Source organism: Malus domestica, chromosome 15, assembly GCF_042453785.1.
Source record: "Malus domestica chromosome 15, GDT2T_hap1".
Lineage (NCBI taxonomy): Eukaryota > Viridiplantae > Streptophyta > Magnoliopsida > Rosales > Rosaceae > Malus > Malus domestica.
The window spans coordinates 16,410,707-16,438,105 of NC_091675.1; the positions used below are offsets into that span (position 1 = coordinate 16,410,707).

The 27,399-nt window shown below is 38.4% G+C and overlaps 1 protein-coding gene across 1 annotated transcript; it reads right to left on the minus strand.

Moving 5' to 3' along the window:
- Positions 1 to 10,489: 10,489 nt before the first annotated feature.
- Positions 10,490 to 12,978, minus strand: LOC103431534 (probable polyamine oxidase 5). The gene is made up of 2 exons (XM_008369699.4): positions 11,190 to 12,978; positions 10,490 to 10,981 (listed from the first exon to the last, which is right to left on the minus strand). The coding sequence occupies exons 1-2, from the start codon at positions 12,875 to 12,877 to the stop codon at positions 10,951 to 10,953; spliced, it is 1,719 nt and encodes a 572-aa protein (XP_008367921.3). The 5' UTR covers positions 12,878 to 12,978; the 3' UTR covers positions 10,490 to 10,950.
- Between the last annotated feature and the right edge of the window lie 14,421 nt (positions 12,979 to 27,399).

Sequence of the window (27,399 nt, forward strand, 5' to 3'; positions counted from 1 at the left end):
GGTTAACTTTGTTAGTGGTAAAGCAATCATAGAAAATCTTGAACAAACCGTCGATAATAACTTGCTAGACCAAGAAAACTCTGCACCTCAGTGACGGTTCGTGACTGTTCCCAATTCTCCACTTCTGCAATCTTTTAAGGATCTACTTGAATTCCTTGTGCCGATACTAAATGTCCCAAAAATGCCACTTGATTTAACCAAAACTGGCATTTGCTAAACTTGGCATACAACTGATGCTCCCTCAATTTCTTTAATACCAAGTTAAGATGTCGAATATGATCTGCTTTTGACTTAGAGTATACCAGAATATCATCGATAAAAACAATGACAAATCTATCAAGATATTGCTGGAATACTTCATTCATTAGCCTCATGAAAGCTGCAGGTGCATTAGTCAATCCAAATGGCATCACCAAAAACTCATAATGTCCATAACGGGTCCTGAAAGCCGTTTTAGGTACATCTTCATCTTCAATCTTCAACTGATAATAGCCAGATCTCAAATCAATCTTAGAGAACACACACGCACCTTTAAGCTGATCAAATAAATCATCGATACGAGGTAATGGATAACGGTTTTTAATCGTTACCCGATTCAATTGCCTGTAATCGATACACAATCTCAAAGTTCCGTCTTTATTTCTTACAAACAACACCGGAGCTCCCCAAGGTGAAGTACTAGGTTGAATGAAACCTTTATCAGTTAATTCCTGTAACTAAATTTTCAATTCTCTCAATTCAGCTAGGGCCATTTTATATGGAGTCAACGATATAGGATCCGTACCTGGAAGCAAATCAATCGAAAACTCCACATCTCTGTCTGGCGGCAATCCAGGCAAATCATCTGGGAATACATCAGGATAGTGCCTGACTACTCCAACTTCCTCCACATTGCTAGGAACAACATCATTTAACACCACATGTGCTGAGTATCCTTGACAACCTTTCGATAACAACTTCTTTGCTTTCATGGCCGAAATAACACCATGTCTCACCCCACTTCTTTCACCCACAAAAGTAACCTCTGGTAGTCTAGGACGATGAAAAGTAACTGATTTCCCGTAACAATCTATATGGGCACGATTATAATGCAACTAATATGCCCCTAAAATCACATCAAAATCCACAATATCTAACGAGATAAGATTAGCTGGCATAACTACACCATCTACTATCACTGGACATCCTGGATAAACACTATCAACATAACATTTGTCCCCTATAGGCATATCAAACTCTAAATCAAATCCTAGAGGTGTAGGATGAGGTTGAGTCATTTGAGCAAATATATGAGAAATCACATAATGAGTAGCACCACAATCAATCAAAACTCTAGCAAAGTGACCAAGGATATTTAACGTACCCATAACCAAGTCCGGATGGTTCTGAGCATCTTGTAGTGAGATATGATTAACACGTCCCTGAGCTTGCTGTCGTCCACCACGACCTTTGTTACCTTGGTTACCTCGCCCCTGAGAAGTACGTCCCTGTCTTGACTGGCTAGACTGCCTAGGCGGTCCTGCACTGCTAGCAGCGACCTCTCCCTGTCGGGACTGACCTCCCTGATACCACTGAGATCCGCTAGCTGGCATAGAAGGATATGAAGTATAACCTCCAGGATCTTGGGAATACCTAGTCTGATAATAAGGATCCTGAGAATACTGATACTGTCCGGGAGCATAGGGAGCAGCATCACCCTGATAGTGGTAAGCACCACCACAACCCGTCTGACCATAACTGCCTGACCCAAAGTTCTGCTGAATCGGTGCTGGAGGTGGCATAGTAGACTGCTGAGACCTCTGCTGACTCTAGGGACACTGAGTAGCTCTATGTCCTATCTGTCCACAAGTGTAGCAACCACCACCACTTCTTCTACACTCTCCATGATGTCTGAAGTTACAACGGTGGCACAACAGAGCACCAGCACCACCAAAGTCTCTCTGCCTTTGAAACCTCAGTCCACCAGCAAATCTTCCACCTCTCCTCGGACCTGTGACACTAAATCCTCTGCTGGAAGAACTTGAGCTCGCTCCACTTTTCTTGAAATTCTGTGTCTTACGGGGTCCCTGAATGGAGATACCTTTACCCCTATCATCTTTCTTCTGATTATCATTCTTATCTTCATCTTCCTCACTATTACTAGGAAGGTTGTCGGAATCATCCATCTGAAACCAAAATCTCAGAAAACTCATGATAAGTGGTGCAAGGAAGCGCACTAGCAAAAGTCCACCATTTCCTCTTAATTCCCAGCTTAAAACGGCGAAGTATCTCTGCCTGATTACCAGCTGTATCAGGATCATAACGAGATAAGTCTGTAAACTTCCTGTAATACTCATGCGCCGACATATTCTTTTGCTTCAATTGAGTGAATTCCTACTTCTTACAATCAATGTACTCCAGAGGAACAAATCTTTTCTTAAAATTCTCTTTGAATACTGCCCAATCAGATGCCGCTTCAGGTGACATAAATTGAGTTTGATTTACCCACCAAGTTGTTGGCTCTCGTCCTAAAAACCAAGTAGTGGTCTCAACCCATCTATTAGCAGGAAGATTCTCTTGACTCTGCATCACCTGAAAAGTCTTCTCAATATGGTTTAACCACTTTTCTGCCCCTTCATGACCTTCATTACCCATGAAGCGGTCCAATTTCATATTATACATAGTCTACAGGGGTGTTCTCTGAAGGAGGAGGAGGAGGACGTATTGCATTCTGAAAAGCATGGGTCATCGCTTCCCCTAATTGAGTTATATCAGGGAAATTAGGCTCAGAAGCACGACGTGATTCCCTACGAGGCGACATAATTCTGACAGAAGACATCAAAAGATCATTAGAGCATTAACAATATATACAAGACTCCAAACCTAGGCTCTGATACTAAACTGACACACCCCGATCCTAGAATCAAGGCGTGTTGGCCGTCACGTGGGCGTGACTTAACCAAAAGTGCAACCCGGAAGCAATAGATAAGAGCAATACGAAGAATTAAAAACCAAATACTAGCAATAATATCCATCTAGCATGCTAAAGTAAGTTTAAGTGTGAAACACACATATTCAGAGCATAAGTACTAGGTGCAGTCAAGTAGGAACATAACTAAATTACAACACCCGAAGGTGAGTCCTACATTTATGTAGCCTGTCAGAACACCGTGTAAATCCTCGTGAGCCACCACACCGCTAACTAGAACCTGGAGGGGCGCAAAATAAAATTTAGTGGGTCAGTAAAACAAAGCTTTTTGAAAACATTTCATTTAATAACATTTCTAACCCCTCGCTGTAAAACCTGTATACTTTCCCAGAAAATAACATAATATGCATATAAATCTTCATATATCTCAAATCACCAATCTTTATTAAAAACTAGAAAGTATGCCATGCCATAAACGTCAACAACCGAATAAGACTACAACATTATAACAGGTGAAATAAGGAATCAATCGGAGACCCTGCAGTTGGTCCTGCACGGTTAATTCTAAAGCTCAATATCCAATCCAACCGAAGTCACCACATTGACCTATAAGGCGCTACTCTGCACATAAATCGGAACTACTTGAAGTAGTCTGTACGATAAGAAAGGTGTAAGAATACGCTCTAGTGCTTCTCTCATCAACAGCTGTATGATAATCTAAAATCACCTACAAGTCGGAACCACCTCTCATGGTCTGTACGACATGTCGGAACCCTCTAATGGTCTGTACGACATGCACCTACTTGGATCCAAGGCTAGCGTATGGTGCAGGGTGAATAATATAAGCACTAACACCAGGGGTGCATGCTTGAGCTTTCAATACAATTCACATCACAATAAATCACATGCTCAACATAAAACTCACCTGATACTCACCTGTGCATCCACAGCACCAATTCATATATATATATATATATATATATATATATATATATATATATGCATCAAATACTAATTCACATATTTCATAATATGCATGCATGGCATTTTTAAAACACAATTTCATTTAAATTCAATTTCTGGGAAAAATCAATAATATATAGGTAAATACAGAAAATACTGCCCACTCACTGGTAAGTCGAAGGGTCGTAACCCCCGTGACGTCCTTGAATGCGCTCGTCCTCAGGATAGGTATCACCTATATGCGAAACAACTATAAAAACGTTATTTAAAGCACATAACTGACAATGCGTAATAACTTCTCATACGATGCTCAAATTGGGTATATGAATATACCACAGTGACCTACTCGACGTCACGGACGTCGAGGTATTTTAAAAATAATTTTTGGACTTGCCACGCGCCCCCACGCGTGTCATCCCTTACCTCCAGTTGCCGGAAAAACTCGCCAGTGCCGGAAACTGGGCAAACCTGCAATCGCCCTTTTCTCGCTCGATTCTCAACCATTTTTCATGAAATTTTCACCAAAACTTCACAAATTATGAGAGGAAGAAGGCTATACCCGGGATAGGCACGGGTCCACGCGCCCCTACGCGCGTCATCCCCTACCTCCGGTCGCTGGAAAAACTCGCCGGCGTCGGAAACTGGGCAAACCTACAATCGCCCTTTTCTCGCTCGATTCTCAACCATTTTTCATGAAATTTTCACCAAACTTCACAAATTACGAGAGGAAGAATGCTATACCTTTAAAAACTTCCAAATCCTTCGAAATCACGTCGAGAAATTTCACCCAAACCCGGCCACCTTCAACCTTGTGATCGCGACGTCCAAAACCTTCAAACGAACGTCCCCAAACTTCGTGAGAACCTCCTAAAGCTCACTATGAGCTTGGATTGTCCTAAAAACCAACCATTACAAAGTTCGTGAACAATACTCAAATCGGACCTCGAGTTTTCAACGTGAAATCGAAAGATTTCTTACCTGAAATGGGTATGGGTGAGTTCGTAGGGTCCTCACGAGTACAATGGTGCCCTTGAAACCCTCGATCCGTGCTCGGATGATCGTGGGTGAGTGTGTCCGTACAGTTCGAAGGGAGAGAGAAAGAGTGAAACTGAGAGGGATAAGAGATATACGGGATAAGAGAGAGAGGAAGAGTGAGGGGTTTGCTTTGTGTGTGTGTACTTCCCCTAACCACACAAAATACAAACAAATTTTTTTAATCCAACTCAATTTCTTCCAAGAATTTAGGAAGGTATGAAATCTTCAAATTAATATGTCATACATACCTTAGCAACAGTTAAGGGCAATTTCGTCTTTTCACATCAACGATAATGAAATTCCGGGACGGGTTGTGACACAGTCTCTACGACAAAAAGATGAAATAAAATTTTGTGAGGGCCAGATTATGTATGTAGTTAAGCATGATATAAGATTGCTCAGCTTCAGCACGATGAAGGCATGGAAATGTAATTTTTAGGTGTATTTGAAACATAGTCATGTGTTATTATTGGACTTAAATTTTACATGTATATTTGTATTTTATTGAATATCCCTCATAAATGTAACATAACAACTCGCTGTCAACCTATATTTTAACACACGAAATTAAAACACTGCGTGTCAGTATTTCCATTATGTACATGAATTGCACCTATCACTGTCTTCAAACAAAGTATTTTCTAAAGTAGCACCATGAATAGCGCATACGGCATAACATAAAAAATACACAAACAACTTCAATGAAAACTCAAGTTCTTGTATTTATAGCCTTTGTTCCAAGAGTTTAAACAAATGTTTTCATTAAGTGTATATGTGATGAAATTACCATGAAGTATGAAACCAAATTTGCCAATCGACATCAGAAGCAACTATCTTTTGCTTGACTAGCTAGTTGTAAACATAGATAGACCAGATGTTTTCATTCAATGTATATACGATGAAATTACAGCGAGAAATTACCATGAAGTATGAAACCAAATTTGCCAATCGACATCAGAAGCAACTATCTTTTGCTTGACTAGCTAGTTGTAAACATAGATATACCAAATGTTTTCACTCAGTGTATATATGATGAAATTACAGCAAAAAATTACCATAAAGTATAAAACCAAATTTGCCAATCGACATCAGAAGCAACGACCTTTTGCTTGACTAGCTAGTTGTAAACATAGATGGACCATTATTTATCACAAGGACAAATCCAAAGAAGAAGATGGTCCTTTTTGCTGTGCAGAACATTACTGTCTTGTAGTTAGAGAGATTTGAGACATCATCATCTGTTTCGTGTTAGTCCTTATTCGCATAAGAAAGGATCTGGTACCAATTGGGGTACATGTTTATGTTTACAACCTTATCGTAGAGCGTTGTCGACACAATGAAATATACTTTCGATCTACTGAGTGTTATAGGCATAGTGAGATATATCTCCTATCAAACAACAGATTGTTTCTGGGAAGTAGGAAATTCATTACATAAAATAAAATATAGGCCAATAAAATGAGGGATATAGACAATGAGATATAAGAAATGTCAATGAGACTCTTAAAAGTGAGATTCTTTATAAACTCTCTGTTATCTTATGTTTTTTTATAAAATATTTTATAATATTAGCACATGAGTTGATGTTAAACCATAAAATAACAAAAAAATTCATAAAGAATAACACTTTGAAATAATCTTGTTGATATTTCTCATGAAATATATCTTCTACTGAACGACAGATTCTATCTAGGAAGTAGGAACTAGACATATTGTTGTTTATCAAATTCCTAGCTAAGACCCTTTTCCCTATGAGTAGACCCTAGATTCCCTCCCAACACTAAATTATAAATTGGACAATCCAATACATGCTTTTTAGTTACCAGGAGGATCCTCTTTGTCCAAAAAAAAAAAATTGTTACCAGGAGGATCTTCGTTGGATTCTCTTTGTGAGGATTAAGAAGATCATCTAATCACATTCGTTTATCGTACATCGTGCGGTCAGAAATCATTATAAATTTTTTTATTTAAAATTGAATATAAACGGTACCTGACAAAAACTAACCACACGATATATAATGAATGAATATGATTAGAAGATCCTCACAAAAAGAATTCGGCGAGGATACTCTCTCTTTAGTTAAGGGATGCCCTCTTATATTATTGCAATGCCACAAAAGCAAATCTTAGATGCTAATAAGATAACTTACTTAAAATCAAGTTTTAATCTCCCCTTTGGACATCATTGGCTCTCACTAAAGTTAGCAAAGGTATTTTCATTCGGGGAGAATAAAGGAAAGCAGAAAACTTCACATAATATATCATCTATGAACTTTCATTCCAAGATATGTAAGAAAAAAGCATTGGATTAAAGATGTTAGCCACGTAAAGAAAAAGAAATGTTGTCCAAAGGTGGAAGATTCACCCACCATTTTGTAAAGGCATATGATTTGTTTCATCAAATATGAAATATTTAGAAACCAATAGCTTATCAAAAAACTCTTTTCAGTTAGATGTATTTAATCTTCCACCATTTTTGTAAAGGCATATGATTTGTTTCATCAAATATGATATATTTAGAAACCAATAGCTTATCAAAAAACTCTTTTCAGTTAGATGTATTTATGTTATCAGACTATTCATTATGCGGATTTTGAACTCCTTTTTAGTTAGGTTAATCGTTATAAATCAGAATGTCAATCCTGTGAGCTGATTTTTAGACCCTAAGGTGTAAAGGGTGAATGATATATGAAAATCTTTTTTAGTTTTGCAAGAACAATGGAACTAGTCATATCAGGTTTGTTTTTGGTAGTTTAGTCTACCAAGTAGTCCTAATTTTTAAACAATCTTCCCAGTTTGATTATTATTTTTAGAATCAATTTTAGAGTCAATCTTCATCATTCTATTTTTAAAGTACTTAGTAAGAGCTTGTGTGGCATTACAAAAATTTTAGGAGAGGGGGACATTGAACTGTGAAAATACTAAAATTTACTTCAAGTAAAAGCTTGTGTGGCATTACTCATTTCCTCTTTGTCTTTGATGCGTCGGTTTGTAAGGTGCTTTCTGATTAGGGTTTTGACAATTGAAAAGCACAGCAAAGTTCGTTACTTTTTAGGGTTTTATACCACCAGCATCTTAGGGCAACTGTTAGGATATGGTACTTAGCCACTGAGAATCGAAAAAAGCTTACATGAATATGTGGTTTTATACCATCAGTCTTTGAGACATTGTTTAGCTATTTTTGGTTATTATCTCTGTAACTACGTGATTCGAAATAACTAATATTCTTCTTTTGAATCAATTCACTAAGTGTGCACTATCCTTAACCAAAAGTTTTAATGTTGGTTAGAGGTGAAAAAGAAAGAAGGGCTTTAGGCGAAATTCGATATGAGAGTCAGGGAATATAAATGTTGGATTAGGCATTGAATGGAGTTTTAGAGTTTAGATAAATGGGTATCGTATTTTTGTGCTGGTGTATCAAACTCACATGAAATATGTGTACATTTAACGAGAGATTCTGCCTTATTATTGGGGATAAGGATATATCTCCAAAATTGTCAAAAAAATTTCCTATCTCATCCATTACTCTCTCTATCTCACTTAGCACTCATCCAGTCTCTCACTCTCACTCATCGCTCACATAATGAATGAGATAGTAGCATAAATGTACACTATAGCCGTGATAGCTAAGCTTTCTCAGTGTACTAATTAGTGTGCACTATCCTTAACCAAAGGTGTTATAATGATGATTAGGGGCTAAAAAGAGGGTCAAGATAAGTAATCAAAATGTTGGATTAAGGCAGTGGGTGGATGGAGGTAGGGTTGGAAATGGAGAGAATCTCTGTTGTTTGTTTATGAGCCGGACAAGGATAAGGACTTGGTGATAGAGGGAGTAGGATTTTCTCCCCTCTTTTTTTTCCTCCTTTTCCCTCTTCTTCTATTTGAAAGGTTATGGTTAAGTGACACGTTAACATCTTATATTAATTTTTTATGAAAAATAAAATAAAATAAAAAATGTAAGATAAAAGAAGATAAAAAGAGAAGATGCGAGAATCCTAACCCGCGACAGAGGGCCTTTCATATGCACAATCATCAAGGGGTGATTGAAGCCCACAAGCGGTAGAAAGACTAAAAGAGACAGCAAGTGGGCCAAACCCTAAAAATTTCTTTTTTCTCTCCTTCTTGCATATCTTAAATAATGGTGTTTCTATGAAGAGATCTTGATTTGACCACACACATAGTTGAAAGCCAGAGAAAGACTTATATTTAACAAGTTTATTAGTGGAGATGCAGATGGTGAGGAGAAAAAGCAAGAGTGAGAAAGTGGTAATGATGCAGGTGACTGAAACTGGTGGAGTTTGGTGGATTGAGAAAATTGTCCAGATGCAAATGTGATGGAGAGAGAAGAGAAAGAGTGATCTCAGCCGCACGATTTTACGTAAACGGTTGAGATTATTTGATCCTAAGAATCTGTATAAAAAGTGTCCGAAGATCCTAGTCCGCTAAATTGTAGTCTACCTCAACAACAGAACTGGATCCTCTCCTGAGCTCAGGATGTGGATTCTCATGAGCAGCCTATCCGGGCTGTTCAAACTTGACCTAACGGCTGCAATTATTATAAATTTTAGATGAGCTTCTTGTTTGGATCCGTTAGATCAAATTTCAACGGTTCGGATAAGCTACTTAAGAGGATCCCCATTCTGAGTTCAGGAGAGGATCCAGTTCCCTCAACAACCTAGTGCCTTCAATTATGTGATTTGTTGCTCATTTAGTATAATGGTGATGGAAAATCCGTAGCATAGCCAATTATTAATTCAAGTGGACCTTGTTGAAAGGCCAATAAGAACCATTGATTGGAATCAAGATAGGCAATCCAACGGCTGGGATGGGAATTCATATGGTATTGTCAAAAACCAAAAAAAAATTGGGACAGATGAATCTGGTGTAAATATGGGAATTGTTATTAGTACTCCAAACTTTTTATAATTAGAAAAAAAAACACACTTATGAGGAATGTAGAATAAAAATTTTGAAGTGCTAATAACAGTTCCTGTAAATATTTAGGTTGTTAGTGTTTCTTGTGGCCAGTCATTTTCTGTCCTTATTACAATTCATGGATTTTGCTACAGAGCAAAATCTAATAGTACCAAGTGGCTAGGCAAGTGTCTCTATGTATTAAAGGCTAAACTGTCTCCCTGTGTGGCAAACTACACACATGTGCACATAAGCAACTCTACTTCCATCTCATTGATAAAGACAACCATGTTTATCGGTACGCTGACCTAAGACAGAATCCGTCTTACGACTAGTTGTATGTTTTTTTTTTTTTGGTCCATCTCCTTTATCACGTGAAGTCAAGTGATTAGTCGGAAAATCGCACACGTATACAAGCAACTCTATTTTTTATGTCATTGTTAGAGACACGAGAAGGTTTACAAGTATGGTGATCCGAAGTAGATAATTTATTTTGTAACCAGTTGTATATTTTTTTCAATCGAAGTGTTTCATCATGTGATGAGAAGAGGTACAGTGAGTCCCACCATCCTACACTTTAGCCAACTTATTTAACTGTTTTTTTTTTTTTTTTACATGACACACGGAGAGATAACTATTGATTCGTATGCATTGGTAAGAGACCAAAGAGACAAACACAAAGAAAGAATTAATAAAATAATACAAGGAAAGAAACAAGTCTTTTTTTCACACGACAGACGAGAAGAGACAAACGATAGGATCGTAAGAATTGGGCCCCTAACTTTACAGAGGATTAATGGAAGAATACAAGGAAGAAAAAAACTCCATCATCGAAGAAATGGCTTTGGAAGGTAAACTCTTGTATGGGATTGAAGAACGCAGTGTCATGGGCGGTGAGTGCAGGAAAGGAACGGATGGAAGGACTCCAATCCGGAAAGAGCCGGGTTTATCGGATCCTGTCCATTGAGCAATCCAAAACGGACACTTGGTAGGGATGAGAGGTGGCATCCAAAGCTTTCTTTGTTTTTGTGCTTCTCTCGAACGCTTTGAAATATTCAATACCATCACCCATGTTGTTTTCGAGGAGAACAATATTACGATGCGGTTCACCTCTTGTTTTTCCCGTATATTCATCCTTGATTTGTATAATCCGAATACAGGCTGAAAGAGAAAATCAAGTGTGAAAATCGCCTCCCGACAAATACTACAATCTCACAATCAAAGAGAAAGGAATGGAAAACTGAAAGTGACTTGTTTAATTCATGCAATACTGTACTTTAAAGAAAGAGAAGCAAAGATGTTCAACATGAAAAAGAAAATTAATTAATATTTCATAGAAATAATTGATCAAAAATAATAAAAATCCTACTAATAATTCTTCTGAACACCAACAAGTTGGTAATGTTGGAGAAGCCTATTGGCTTCCCTAAGGCCACTACAGTAAGCTCCATGGGTTGTGGAATAATGGGTTCTGTGTGTAGCTTCCCCTGCAAACAGAATCTGCAGTGGAGGTGAAGAACTAGCAGCACTACCAGAATCATCAGATGGCAATGGCTCTGCCATGCTGTCCAAATCCTCACCGCTTGATCCAACCGCAACATACGAGTATGATCCCAGAAACAGTGGATCACTACCCCATTGACTCTTCAAAACCTTGGAAAATTTCACTTCAGAGTTCTCCTCCGGATTCCCATTCCCATTGCACAATTCATGGGAATGTGAGTTTTGTGATAGGAAGCTGGACACCGTTTGTGAAACCCCGTTGATAATCTCTTCATCTGAAAGTGCTTCTAGCGCACGTGCTTCTTCCCCTGCAAACCAAGAAAGCAGAACGCTGGAATCGTGGTAGAGAGGGCAGAGAGAAGCTGTCTTCCTCATCCACCATGGGATCTTTTTATTCCTGAGCTCTGAGTCTGCTCTGTGGAAAACCATTTGTAAAAATGGAAACTTGCTGAAATCTTGGGACTTCGGAGGAGCATGAATAGAACCCAGTTGCAGAAACAGCTTGTTAACAACCCCAAATCCAAGCCTCGAAATCGCCTCGGTTTTGAAACGAGGCAGAGGTGGATTGAACATACCAGAATCTTGGCGAATCGAAGCCTTGAGCACCCCCAAAGAAACTGTAACAATAACATGATCAGCTAACAAAACTGACCCATCAGAAAAATGGAGCTTCACAGGCCTTGTGTCGGATTCATAGCCCTTGTTCTTGCGATTATCCGGCTGCCATTGAATTTTTCTGACCTTCTTGCCCAATTGGATCAACCCAGGTGGGAGTACAGAGGCTAGAGATTGAACAATGCTCAAGTACCCTTTAGCAATGGTGATTTCTTCGCCGGGAAACATCCGGTACTCGCTTTCTGCATTGTAATCGAGAGTTAACAAATCACCGGCTGATGTATAAGTCCTTTGGATGTTCTCATGCATTGCAAAGATGGCCTCTTGCAGCAACATTCGGCTCCAATTTGTATAGACACTGACCTGCTCATCTCGGTTTTTCTTCGAAACCCAATACGTATCAAGGCCTTGCCTTAAGAAAGAGCCGACACTGAGCTTCCCAACATCGTCATTGCTTGCACAAATCCTGGAAGCTTCATCTCCAAGCTTACTGTATTCAAAATCACCATTGCACTCTCTCTCTGGACTTTCATCAAACACCTGCTTCCCCTGAGCATAATCCATCAAGTTCTTGAACAGAGACGAAATGGGGTCCACCACATCCGGTTCCAGCTCCAACCCACCTTCCGCGACGGTGGTGGGCTCGTCGGAGGACCCGTCCATGCACTCCCACGGATGCGCTGACTCGAGGGCATTGATTTCCTGAGCAATTTTATGAACCGGGCTGCCTCCAATGCCGTGGATCCAGGTAGCTCCCATCTCAATCCGATCGCCGCCGAACTCCGACGTGTTGATTCTGCCGCCAATTCTCTCCCCGCCTTCCACAACCACGAGCTCGAACAAGTCCTTGGACCCTGCAGCAGTGTACAGCTTGTTCGCCGCCGTGACGCCGGCCATTCCCGCTCCAATTATCACAATCCGTGATTTCTTGGCCACCATTTTTGTTTCAGCTGGAACCAAATTAATGGTCTTTTGGAATTTCTCAGAGGATGATGGAAAGTGAGAAAAGAAAGAAGTGTGAGGAGTGTGAGGTGAGAGATTGAGTTTACTGATGAGGATTTTATAAGTGAAGGTAGAGATTTTTCAGTGCGACTGTTACACGAGGTGGTACATTATGTATCATTATATAAATGGTGGGTTATGTGTGTTAAAAGTTTAATAATTTAAAAATTAAAATTTTTCATCACTTACATAAAAACACGTGATATATCATCCGTATTCTCGTCACAACTAAAAATTTCTCATATAGGAAGAGAAAGATGAGAGAAGACTCTGTTTTTCTTATAAAACTTTACATCTTTTTCTCAATTTTTTTTTTTCAGAAAATAACCACTTAATAAACAGATTTCGGTCAAGTGGCGTTCCGATCGAATACTGTAATTACCGTTTGCATGACGTAATATTATTAGACTAAAATAGTATGATAACAATAAATTTAATTATTTATAAAATTATGATTCTACGTTGACGATAAACTCATGACATGTAACTTCGTTTTCCTAATAAACACATGGCTCCACTTATTTTTTTATTTTATTTTATTTTATTTTGAGGTCTACCGGTAGAAGAAATATGGCCGATACCTAAAAGACAATTTCTGTATGAAATCTTTGTCCAGTAGTCCTATAATCCCCCTCAATGCTACTGCCATTTATGTCCAAAGTATCAATTATTATCTATCTTCTGCAACTCTCATTTGAATTTTGGATTTACCCGCTTGGACATAAAAGACCTGATATCTCTCAGGCAAAAGTTACCAGAGGCAAAGGGGAAAGGTGACATTTGTGATATGGGATTTGCCATTAACATCTGAAACTTTAAGAGGTTTGATAGGGCCTTTCACCAACCTTCACATGTACATTGGGTGAGGGATAGCCTACCAACTGAGCATTTCAATGGTCCCGATCAATTTGACGGTTTTGATCGTTTTAATGAGTTATTTTTGCTTACGTATCAAAGTTTAAATTATTTTCAACAACGAATGACTCGTTAGTTGTAAAATGCTTGGTATTTTCGTTTGATTTTTTAGTTCAGTTGAACTATTCTTCCTTTAGAGTTTACTAGGTTCATAATATGATACAATGTTCATATTACGTACTAAACTTTTCAATTATAAATAAACAATATTAAAAAAAATGGGCGAGTCAATAATTAAACACTCGAATACATAGATAAGTATTCTTAACCAACTATCGCTTTGATTTTAGTTGTTGAACATGAGGTTAGTAGAGGAGCCAGTTTGGAGCAATAGCTGCTCATGACCCTAACAACTTCCTAACCTCATGTATATTTGTTGGTAAATTTATCTTTGACTCCAACTAAAGAGAGTGAACAATGTTGAATTACAACCTATTGTTGCTTCTTTCTTCTCCAATTTCTTTCTTTCTTTCCCGTGTCTTTCTTCTCTTTTTTCTTGTATGCAACCCAATGGTTCGCACCACGTTGTAGGCGAGTCTTAGTAGTCTGTAATCATGAGCACACCTTGGCAGATGCAGATGCTAGAAGAACACAACAGTTATCGATAAATATCATCATCACAAGTTTTCAGCGAATGTTAGTAGATTTTGATAGGTGCCCAACAAATGCTTGATGGAATGGTGCAATGAATTTTTTTAGTTGAAATCATGACCTTATTGTTGTAAAATCATGACTTCGCCACTACATGAGGTGCATGACGAGTTTGTGATTGTATAAACCCTTTTCTTTATTGATGGATCTATTGTGAAAAACCCTAAACCATAGTCTATTTTGGTAAACGTGTGATTTGAATGGTATGAGACTAAGATATTTTTGCTCAACACTCTCAAGCAGTGATAATGCTCACCAACTTACTTATTATCATTGGATGATTTTAAATTTTAAAATTTGTGTCTATGTACTATACAAATATCGAAAATTAAACTTATCTAACAATAATAAATAGGCTTATTATACAAATAGTCTCTGAGATTTGCATGATCAATAGAAATAGTCCCTAAGCTTGAAAATCAATAGAAATGGCCCCTGAGATTGTCCACCATCCATGATTTTGATCCTTCCATTAAAAACTCTTTGGGCAATTTTCAAAGCATTGTAACTCAATCGTTTCTTAACCAAATTCGACCCATAATATATCAAAATGAAGATAGGAAAGTGTAGAATAAGATTATACCTATTTGGAAGCCCAATGGTTGCCAGAGATGGCCGGAAAATAGCCTGAAAGGTGACTGGTTCGTGGGAAAACTGGAAAACTCTTCGGAAACTGGGTAAATTTTAAATGTTTATAACTTCTTCAATACTTAACGAAATCGAGTGATTCAAAAATAAAAATCATACTTCCTGATAAGAAGAAGATAATGGTACCTTTCTTGAGGGCTAACTCGCTGTAGTTTGGTCGGACAACGGCTCGAAAGTGGCTAACCATTTTCGAGTTAGCCACTTTCGAGCGGTTTTCCGGCCAAACCACGGTGATTTATCAGTCAATAAAGATACCATTCTCTTCGTCTCATCGAGAAGTGTGATTTTTGTTTTTGAATCACTCGATTTCGTTGAGTATTGAAGAAGTTATGAACATTTAAAGTTTACTCAGTTTCCGGCGAGTTTTCCAGTTTTCCTGCGGACCAGTCACCTTTCAGGCTATTTTCCGGCCATCTCCGGCAATCATTGGGCTTCCAAATAGGTATAATCTTATTCTACACTTTCGTATCTTCATTTTGATATATTATGGGTCAAATTTTGTTAAGAATCGATTGAGTTACGAAGTTTTGAAAATTGCCCAAAACGTTTTTAATGGAATGACCAAAATCATAGATGGTGGATGTTTATACCATATTTAAGGCCTCGTATTTAGACCTCGTATAAATACTCGGGGGACTTAAATGTAATGTAATAAAGGAAGGGGCAAATATGTAATAAGTGAGAAGTCCTTATTCTATAAAAGGACTCTTCACCCTCACAATTAAAGGAGGCCAACCTTTAGGCCTGAAACCCTCTCACGTCCCCTCTCATATTACAGAGGCTCTCTCCCTCACTTCTCAGAGAAATACAATACAATCAGTGTGGACGTAGCCCAAACCTTGGGGTGAACCACGATACATCTTGTGTTATTTACATTACTTGCAGATTCACGGTTGAATTTACGTTGTTCCAAGACCTCCGGTTTTGTGCATCAACATTTGGCGCCGTCTGTGGGAATCGACACAAAAAACTATGTCGGTTCTCTTTCATTTTTTCACCTCCACCGTGAATCTACAAAACCCAAGAAACCAAACACCTACGAATGGACTGTTTTTTGTTGTCTCCTATGCAGTGAGCTCTGATCTCCGGGGAGCAAAAGCAAAACGCTCTTTCTCCTTCCCTCTCTCTCTCTTCCATCTGAAATCTTGTCATCTACCTCCAAGTTGTCTATTTTTAGTCTAAATTAAAATCCAGAAAAAACCACGGCCGCCCCATTTGTTTTCCAGCTGAAAACACTCAAACACTCAAAAGCCCACGGAAACCCGTCTGAATTTTCAGTCTGATATATCGAAGTTCTTCGTTTGGGCTTACTTAAATCTCTGAATTAGAAACTGGGTCCTGTTCAAATTCCCAAATAATCAATCCAAAGGGCAAGCAGCATAGGTCGCAGAGGCAGCAGCAAAACATGGTAGATCAACTCCTCCGCGTCGATCACTTGTCCAGCTTCAAAGCCACGTTCAGGTAGACCTACACGACTCAGGTGGAGCACGACTACAGGTTCGACGTCTTCAAGGCCAACCTCTGCAAAGCTAAGCGGCACCAGTGCTCGACCCCTCTGCAGTCCACGGCATCACCAAGAAACCTAACAGAGACATCCTCGAGCACGATCGAAAGCGCCAGATTGAACTCAAGCTCATCGTCCTAGAAGATAAGCTTATCGATCAGGGTTTCACCAATGAGATCATCGAGAAGCTCGATGAGGGTGACGGACCCGATGCCGTTGTGGTTTCCGATAAGAAGGTTTCAGATACATCATGAATGTTTGTTTCTATTACCACGATACATCATGAGGCCCAATAGTCCCCAAATGTTCTCAACAGAAAAGACGGCGTTTTCCTCAACTCTCCTATCCTCGAACCTCGAAACGTGGTGTTTTTGGGGCAGGATAGAGTGTCAAATCCTGTGGAATGTCAATCGAGAAGAAGATTGAGCTTCTTGAGAGCTTGGCTGGAATGATGCTGATGGAGATACCAAGAAAAGCAAAAGATGAGATCACCGTCCGCTGCCAATGATGAAAGTAAAGATACAAATAAGTTATCCTACAACAATACCATTATTATTCCTCTTTGGCGTTGTCTGCCATCTGCCAAAAGAGAAAAGAGAAAAAACAGGAGTGGGAGAAACAAAACAAAAGCAAAGCAGAAACGAAAGCAAAAGCAAAGCAGAAACGAAAACAAAAGCAAAAGCAACGCACCAACGATCTGCAACTGTCAAAACTTTTGTATCGAAACCTTTGTTTTGAATGATGTAATTTATTTTTCTTATCTTTCGGAGACATCTGTATAAACCCCATCAGAGGGTAGTAAAAAAAACGACAAAGCCCAAAATAAATAGGCTGGAATGTTGTGTGGAGAGCGAAGGCCCATAAGCCCAAAATAGCACCAACCAGGTGACCAAAAGTACGCCCAGTACTACAAAAAATTATTCGGTACCCCGATGCTATTATCGCCAACCAGGTGATCAAAAGTACGCCCAGTACGCCAAAATTATTCAGCAACCCGTCGCTATTACCACCAACCAAGTGATCAAAAGTACGTCCAGTACTCCAAAATTATTCGGCAACCTACTGCTATTACCACCAACTAGGTGATCAAAAGTACGCCCAATACTCCAAAATTATTCGGCAACCAGCCGCTATTACCACCAACCAGGTGATGAAATGTACAGCCCGTACTCTAATATCATTTGGGAACTAGCCATTCATGCCACCAACCAGGTGATGAAATGTACAACCCATACTCTAATATTATTTGGCAACTAGTTATTTATGCCACCAACCAGGTGATGAAATGTACAACCCGTACTCTCATTCATGTCACCAACCAAGTGATCAAAAGTACGCCCAGTACTCCAAATTATACATGAGCATTACTCATGACATTCATACATAAACATTCATGAACATCACTCATGACAATCATACATAAACATTCATGACCATCATTCATGTCAACATGTATGAGCATAACTCATGTTAACATTCATGAGCATCACTCATGACAACATCCATGAGCATCACTCATGTCAATCAACATAAACATTCATAAGCATCACTCATGTCAATCAGCTTCAAAAGCTTCATTTACAGAGCTCTAGATTTAAAAGCTTCATTTACAAAAGCTCCAGCTTCGAAAGCTTCATTTACAGAGCTCTAACTTCAAAGCTTCACTTGCAAAGCTTCACCTACAAAGCTTCAGTGCAGGGTATACAAATACCGCATCCGAACAACCGCCATTTCGGCCCATACATGGATTCAATTTGAAGTCTCCAGCCAACAAACTCTATTGACCGAAGACTTGGGGGACGACACTATACACCATATATTGGGCCTCAACTGGGCCTCATGAAAAATACTTGGAGGACTTAGCCCATTATTTATGTATTGAGGAGCGAGCCCTTATTCTATAAAAGAGACTCCTTCACTTTCATTGGAGAGCACTCATGAAAAATACTTGGGGAACTTAGCCCATTATTTATGTATTGAGGAGCGAGCCCTTATTCTATAAAAGAGACTCCTTCACTTTCATTGGAGAGCACTCATGAAAAATACTTGGGGGACTTAGCCCATTATTTATGTATTGAGGAGCGAGCCCTTATTCTATAAAAGGGACTCCCTCACTTTCATTAGAGAGCACTCATGAAAAATACGTGGGGGACTTAGCCCATCACTTATGTATTGAGGAGCGAGCCCTTATTTTATAAAAGGGACTCCCTTACCTTTGTTAGAAAAAAGAGCACCGCCGCCAGCTGAGCAATCACCTTGCCACGAGCATCACTCTTAACCCATTATTCATGTACTGAGGAGCGAGTCCTTATTTTATAAAAGGGACTCCCTCACCTTCATTAGAGAGCATCGCCGCCAGTTGAGCAACCGCCTCGCCGCGAGCATCACTCCTAACCCATCATTTATGTATTAAGGAGCGAGCCCTTATTCTATAAAAGGGACTCCCTCACCATCATTAGAGAGCATCAACTCTAGCCCATCATCCATGTATTGAGGAGTTAGCCCTTATTCTATAAAAGGGACTCCCTCACCTTCAAACGCCACAAGCCGAGCCAACCAAGGCAACATAAGCCACGAGCCGAGCAGCGTCGTAACGTGTGCTACTTCTAGTTGAGCATCATTTCAGATTGAGCACCGCCTCATATCGAGCATCAGTTCAAGACAACATCTAGTTACTTCGGCCCACACATGGACTAAATTTCAAGTCTCCAGCCAAAAGACTATCTTGACTGAAGACTTGGGGACTACTGTTTATACCATATTTAGGGCCTCGTATTTAGACCTCGTATAAATACTCGGAGGACTTAAATGTAATTATGTAATAAAGGAAGGGGCAAATATGTAATAAGTGAGGAGTCCTTATTCTATAAAATGACCCCTCACCCTCACAATTAAAGGAGGCCAACTCTTAGGCCTGAAACCCTCTCACATCCCCTCTCATATTACAGAGGCTCTCTCCCTCACTTCTCAGAGAAATACAATACAATCAGTGTGGACGTAGCCCAAACCTTGGGATGAACCACGATACATCTTGTGTTATTTACATTACTTGCAGATTCACGGTCGGATTTACGTTGTTCCAAGACCTCCGGTTTTGTGCATCAACAGTGGACAATCTCAGGGACCATTCTATTGATTTTCAATCTCAGTAACCATTTCTATTGATCATGCAAATCTCAAGTACTATTTTGTATAATAAGACTAATAAATAAGATGATGAATATCATCATTACTCGAAAATGATGAGCAAAAATAATTCCGATTGAGATATAAAGGTAACGAATCATTTTGGCCATAAGCAACATGATGACATTCATTACTATGCCCCAACGTTATTATTATTATACACTAAGTCATGGGATTACAAATGTTTATCAATTCATTTCACAACAATTCAATAATTTCAATTCATTGTTTAGCATATCCAAACTTTTTTTATAAATCTTCATCAAAGGTAGTGCAGATATGATAATTATTTAAACCCATCGTAATCACACGAGTTTATATCACTTTCGAACTCCGTTGGAATATATATTACTTTCGCATATTTGAGAGTCAAATATCAAAGTTCATTCAAAGTTAAGAGAAATACTGAAGCAAAGACTAATTGATCAAATTACGTTATTAAACCTACAAAAGTTCATTCGGAAAATGATAATCACGCACCTATTTCACTCCTCGCTCACTCAGTTTAATCAATTTCGTTTATTATGTTTGATTTATTAAACTTGATGGTTAGAAAAAGAATGGTGTGTAAGAAGAAGAAAATTCGTTTGTGTTATTATTTCCCAATTCATATTAGGCTTGCATAACAGTTTCTTAATTTATTTAATTAAAAATTGGTTATAATATTAGTAAAATTAATAATTTAGTAACATCAACGACAACTACAATTTCATAGTTAATGATCTTAATGTGTCAAAAAATTGAGAGCTAATCAACACTTTTCTAGTGAGGGAAAAAAAGGTCGTTGAGTTCATTATTGATACTTTTGCTTTTACGATGATTGCGACCCATATTTTGATATGAGAATTGATAGGAGAATGATGGGAGTGGAATGGGGTACAAAACTGCCCATCTGTTCAAATCATTGCTCAATTGTTGTTGGGGTTTCATTTTTCGGCTTTTTAGCTAAAATGGTTAATGGAATTGACATAATTTTTTACTTTAATTACTGACAATGAAAACAGAAAGAATTGGTTATTGAGTTTGTCTATTGTAAATCACTTTAGTCATTTTGTAAAAAAAATTGTCAATATTTTTGTTAACTAGATGTTGGTTTGACAAATATATCCTCAAAAAGATGATCACATGGTCGTTTACTTAATAATCTAACGAGAATATTGACAGATTTTTCACGAAATTACTAAAATGGTTTATAAAGGGCACTACCTCTACCGATGTTCATTATTAGGGACCAAGCTAAAAAACTATGTCAATCTTAAAGACCATTTTAACTAAAAGACCTTCACCATTTTTATCTGAATTTTTTCGTCGCCACTTTCGAACACATAGGAGTACTATTTCATTGACTATGTCATATGCTAAAGGAGTAGGATTCTCTCCCTTCTTTTTTTCCTTCCTCTTTCCTCTCCTTTTATTTGAACGGTCACGGTTAAGTCACGCCAATATCTTATATTAATTTTTTATAGAAATGAAAGACAAAATAGAGAATATGAGAGGAGATGATGAAAAGAAAAGGGGAAAGAATCCTAGTCCTATACTAAAATACTTGGAATGGTACTATTTCAACCCAATTTCTTAATGTTTCTTACATAGATTCTTCTATGATTGATGATTTGAAAATATATCTTAATCGTATAAATTTGCGTTGCAGAAACATAAAGATATTTTGGTAAAAGAAGAATTTAGGACTAGGGTTCTTAAGTCGCAAATTGTCCCCTTGTGTTAGAGGTGGCTTGTACTTTCTATTTAGATATTGTTTCTCCCTATGTTGGCATATGGTTTAAAGGCGGTAGGGGTTTTTGTGGTTTGGTCAACAATGCTCATAGGGCATGAAGTGGCCTAACTTCATAGTGCCTAGATACCTCCAATCTCCTTTCTCCCATTTTTTAGATCTTAATACTTTTTCTATTGATAGTTTACTCAACCACTCATACTTATATCATACTTATAGGTAAACAAACTCTCCTAATCAAATCTACTTTAGCTTTAAATGATGGGGAAGATCAAAAGAAAATAAAATAATCCAACAAGTTTTCTCGTCCAAGAAATTTCTTTTAAAAAAATGGTCTTTAAAGTTTTTGGGTGACGACCTTCAAACTCTTTTGCGTGAAGAGATTGTTCATATCATTAGCGACTGTTTCTGGATAATTATTTCATCACTAAAAGTTTATTTTATTTGGATGAAAAACATGGAAGAGAAAACGAGGGCAACTGATATGGTTACCTGGCTGTGAGGCTTAAAAAAAGTAAAATTATTTTGTGTTTATTTTTACCATATTGTCCATAACTTTTATTTGGTTATTTTTCTTTTGTTTTGTTGACAAAGTTAACTTGGTATTTTCATCATCTTTTAGTTGACAAGGAAGATTTTGTTAATAGGTAGTTCAGATAATGGTTCATCCAAAATGAATGGAACAAGGCTCCCTTTTCAATTGGAATATTTTTTGTAAAAAATTGAAAATAAATTTGTGTTCAATGTTTATACTTTATAGTTAGGCCAATTGGTTAAAGTATTGTTTTCTCTTTGCACCTTAAGTCAAATTCACTTCTTTAAAAAAAAGAGTAGTTTATAATATCGTCTTCTCGAACAAATATATTAGTGTTCCGATCGATTGGACTAAGCCTTATATTTCCAAGGCTGCGTGCAACGGAGGCCCAAAGAATGGGTTATTAAGGCCCAAATTAAACTTTATCCGCATTAAGATCATAGTGGGCCAAATTACATCTGATGGATTTAGAGGGACAATGTAGCCAACCCATTTGAGCATAACTTTGAGATTTGCTATTACCAAATTGGGCCTTTTGAATTGAAACTTGAACCAATTTTGTTGTACGATATGCGTACAAGTAATACCCTAAGCCCTAACCCGTAAACCTTCGAACACATAGCACTTTCAAATTTCGGTGCAACTCACGTAAGGTTACTAATTATCGGATAACGTCATTAATAACATACCATGCGTCAAGACTCCCGAATAATTTTCATCACTAATTCATTCGTTCACACATATTATAACACATAACACGTAACGATATACACAAGGACCAAATCAACAAATTGAAAATTTGGTCAAACAAATTAATATATATCCAAATCTTTGAGTGGGACCCACTGTACCGAGAGTGTACCAGGTGGATGCTGACTCATTGCATTTGGGAAATTTCAAAGTTTGTGATTCTGTCTCATCCTTTTTCTGGTCAATCAATGCAGTCAACGCAGATAATTCTCCAAATATAAATATAAATATAAATATAAATAAATGGGTTGATTAGTAAAACAAAACCAAGGCAGGTATTTCTGATTAAATTCTGTAATTTTCGTTTTTGCCAGTTAGCCCCTCTCTAACCACATGCACACACGCACTACCCAAAACGAACAACCTTCACCATTTTCTCTGCGTTCCTAAATTTTGCTAATTAGTCCCTATACTATTCACATTTTTCATCTCCTACACCTTACTCTGCAGAAACCTACCTAACCGCCTGGCATGGCCGCCATTGCCATAAAACTCCATTTCTTCCTATACCCACTAAATTACTCAACGCACCCCTCAGATTCAGATTTCAAAATTCAAATTAGGTCTCCGTCTTCCCCGATAAACCTCGCCAGCGCAGCATCGTCCCAGTCCATCTCTACCCCCACCCCCGCCCAACCACTACGCGCCAACTCTTTTGTTTCACTACACGCGCCGCCGAACCCACTCGCCTCTTCCTCCTCCGCCATTACCAACTTCAAAGATTCCAAGCCGATAACCTCCTTTGCAAGCCCGTACAAACCGCTGACCTCCTCCACCTCCTCCATCAACCACTTCTCCGACTCCAACCCCAGCACCTCCTTCGCAATGCCGTACAGCCCGCCGCACAGGTCGACGCTCGCCATGACAGTCGACATCGAGTCCGAGAACGCCGGCCCACAGCTCTCCTCGTTGAGGTTGATCGTGACGTACGACGAGGGCAGCGCTTGGAACACCCACGACGAGGAGTACGGGTTCTCGACGAAAGTCACCGCCGTGGCACCTGCAGCGGGGACGATCGGCCAGTCTTTGTTCACGAGCTTCGCGAGCTCCTCGAGCGCCCCGCCGTTTGCCTTGGTTAGCATAGTCTTAACGTCGTCGTTTTCCACTTTCTCAGCCGCCAGATCTCGCTGCTTCTTCGCGGCGCTCCCCTCGTCTTCCGCCTCTTCGCTTCCGGGTCTCTTGCGAGTGTCCTCCATGAGAGAGAGAGAGAGAGAGAGAGAGAGAGAGAGAGAGCGGTGAGGACTGTGGAGTGTGCGCGCGCGCTCGGTGTGGTGTGTACTGTCGTATTTATCGGGTGGCCCACACCGCAAGCGGAGGAAAAAAAGGAAAAAGGATTTATGGACTCATATTTGTGGGTCCCCATCTTGGGATGATCTCAGCCGTTGATACTCACCCACGTGGAGGATCCAACGGCCCGGGCTATGTTCAAGATTTTGGTGCCACGTTGGAAGGCGCGGTGACGTGGCGTAGTGGGAGGAAGGAAAAGGCGCGATTTTATTGTGCATTAATTTGTGGCAGGGTGGGGGAAGGAGGCTTGGAGAGAAAGAAACACGATATTAGTTCCTTCGTTTCAATTAGGAAATTACTGTTTTGGACATGGAATTTATTTGCTATTTATCCAACAAAAATTATTATTTCTAGATACTCTTCTCATCCCAGAGCTGTTTATTTAGCTTATCGGTTAAGCAAAAGCATTGAGTAATAAAGTGTGCGGAAACATCTATAAGTAGGGGTGGGTTCGGTACGGTTACCGTACCAAAACCCTTGTATCAATTACCGTACCAAACTTTCGGTTTGGTAAAATCTATTACCATTACCGTACCAAACTTTCGGTATACCAAAGTTCGGTATTGCCAAAAGTTTGGTTGTCATGGTATGGCAATGGTAATTGCCATTTTGTTTTGGGACAAAATATGTTTTTGTTTTTTTAACCCAATTCAAGGGCAAAACTTTTTTTTTGTACCTTTATCTCATACATTATAGATTAAATTTATCTATTATTCATCATTCACAATTCACACACATAATAATTCAAATGAAGCATCAAGATTCATCATGAAAATTAAGCTTACAATCCAAATAGAAGTTACGAACCAAAACAAATAGAAGTTAACAATCCAAATAGAAATTAAAGTTTCAAACCAAATGAAAATTTGAAGTAAACTTCAAAAAGGAGAATTCATTGATCAGTTATTCAAGCTTGAGATGTCGAAGCTTTTGGAGGAGGCATTGAACTTGTAGAAGATTGAGTTTGTGTCAAGCCTACATTACAAACAAAGAAAACATATTAATTAGTAGCAAGAAGAATTAAAGTTGAAAATCATTTAATAACAAATTTACTAAAAAAATTAAAGCATATCTTTCTTGTTTTCTCTTCTTCTATTTCCTTGTAAAATTGAAGCATATCTTTTGTTGGTCCTTGTAGAAGTTTACTTCACCTGCCCTAAGTCAACCACTAGTATACACTAGTGCCTCCATTATTTTAGGAGTCAAGGATACCCTAAAAGGGTTCACAACCCTCCTCCCTAGGCTAAATGCATTTTCACTAGCAACAGTAGAAGTGGGGGTTACAAAGATATTTTGGCTATTTGTAAAAGAATTAGGAACTCTTTTGTGTTTGATTTCCACAATTTTAAGAGATCAAAGTCACCAACAACAATGCTAATATAAGTAGGGTTTTATTTTCAAATTATTGGAATATTATATAATTTATAAATTATAAATTATATTGTATTTTCGGTATGGTACGGTAATACTGTGGTAATGGTATCCATTACCAATACCGTGTCATGAAATTTCGGTACGGTACAATACTGTACCATTACCAATTGGTACAAAAAATTTGGCACAAAATCGGTATGGCACGGTTGGCACAGTAATTTGGCAAAAAAATCCACCCCTATCTATAAGGTGTAAATAAAGGGTTTGAAAATTGAAGTTACTTTGATATTGTCGATATTTTCACGAAATATCGAATAAAATGAAAAGAAGATGAAATCTATACTTCACTACATATGAAGCAGATTTTAAAACATCAATAAATTTCGCTTATATTGTCTGTTGCTGAAATTTGGTACAGAATGTAGATTGTGGTCGACTCATTTTCGTCTTTGTTTCTTTTTCACGTTTTCTTTCAATATCGTTTGCTTTTGTGGAAGAGATTGAGTTTTCAGTCTGTTTTGTGAATTCAATTTGCTGGTTTCTAGTGCAGTAGAGGTTTGGAAAGTTTGGCATATCAACTATTTGTTTGGCTTCAAGCCTTCAAGCTTTCAGCACGATGTCATTCACCAAGCGCACGTAATCTGTGATTTTATAGTTTGAATTATATTTGGGTTTACACCTGTACCATCAGAGGTTTCAACATCAAGGTCCGAATCGGACGCATTTGTCTAGTGCACTCCTGCACATAATTTGTTCGACGAAATGTTTAAATGAATTGAGATTCTGCTTTCAATTTTACATTCCGCCTTATTTCAAGATTCTGTTTTTTTTTTTTTTTTTGGTACAAATCATGTTATTGAATGATCTCAAATGCTGAGTTTTTAAACATGATGCTTGCTCTCTTGTTTTGGGTTTGTATATCTCTTGATGGGGTTTTCTTTCTAAGTGGGAACCAAGTTGGAGGAGAATGATCTGTTAAGACTAAGTTATTAAAGATTTGAAATTGCGTTTACCTTATTTCTATACAGTATTTAATTATTAATTCTCGATTCATACATCTAATGTGGTTTCATATAACATTCTCTAAGAGCATTTCTAAAGATGTCAAATTTTAAACATAAAATTTGAATTTAACAGCATATGTAGCATTTCGACATTTTTCAAAATTTTACTCTCAACCCGATACGTCAAATTAAATATTATTTTATTACACTATTTTCTTTTCTTTTTATTTTATTAAACTATTATTTTCTAGGTTTGGAATGAAGACTCCAGAGTCCCAACCCACCCCCACCCCTACGCGTAGAGAAAGAGAGAGAGCTCTCATTTCCTTCCAGAGACAAACGAAAGAGGTAAGCAGGCACGCACTCAATTCTCACCCTATGTTCTCAATTACGTATTCTTTAAATTTCCATGCAATTTTAAGTTTTAACCAAATATCGGACTCTTTTCCATTCATCATGACGATATCTGATCTGATTGATTCCCCTTTTTAAATTATGGAATGTTGACTTTAGATAGGGTTTTTGGAAATTAAAGTTACAGCCTTTGAACGGTTTCAAGAATTTTTATTTGAGGTATCCTTCAAGTATCCTCCTTTAATTTTTCTTTGTTCAGTTTGGTTGTCAAGAAAATTAAAGCGTCGCCGCCTCTTTCTTCGACTCCTCGACGAAAAACTCCACCAGCTTCCTGCCATTCGGCTCGATCAACCCGTTTGAAATTCGGAGCCTTGGCGGGTCCTGGGCTTGGACCCGAGATGGGTTGAGAGGTTGAGGACGGGGGCAAAATGGGCAGATGATAGCTTGGGGAAAAAGTGAGGGGTGGGGGGTGTTGACGGAAAGGGTGGCCATTAAATGTTATGGCGTCAGACAATGGAG

Coding starts and splice junctions, on each gene's coding strand:
- LOC103431534 (XM_008369699.4), bottom strand. CDS start 12,877: ATGGTGGCCAAGAAATCACGGATTGTGATAATTGGAGCGGGAATGGCC. Junction 10,982..11,189: donor GGTGTTCAGAAGAATTATTA/GTAGGATTTTTA, acceptor TTTCTCTTTCAG/CCTGTATTCGGATTATACAA.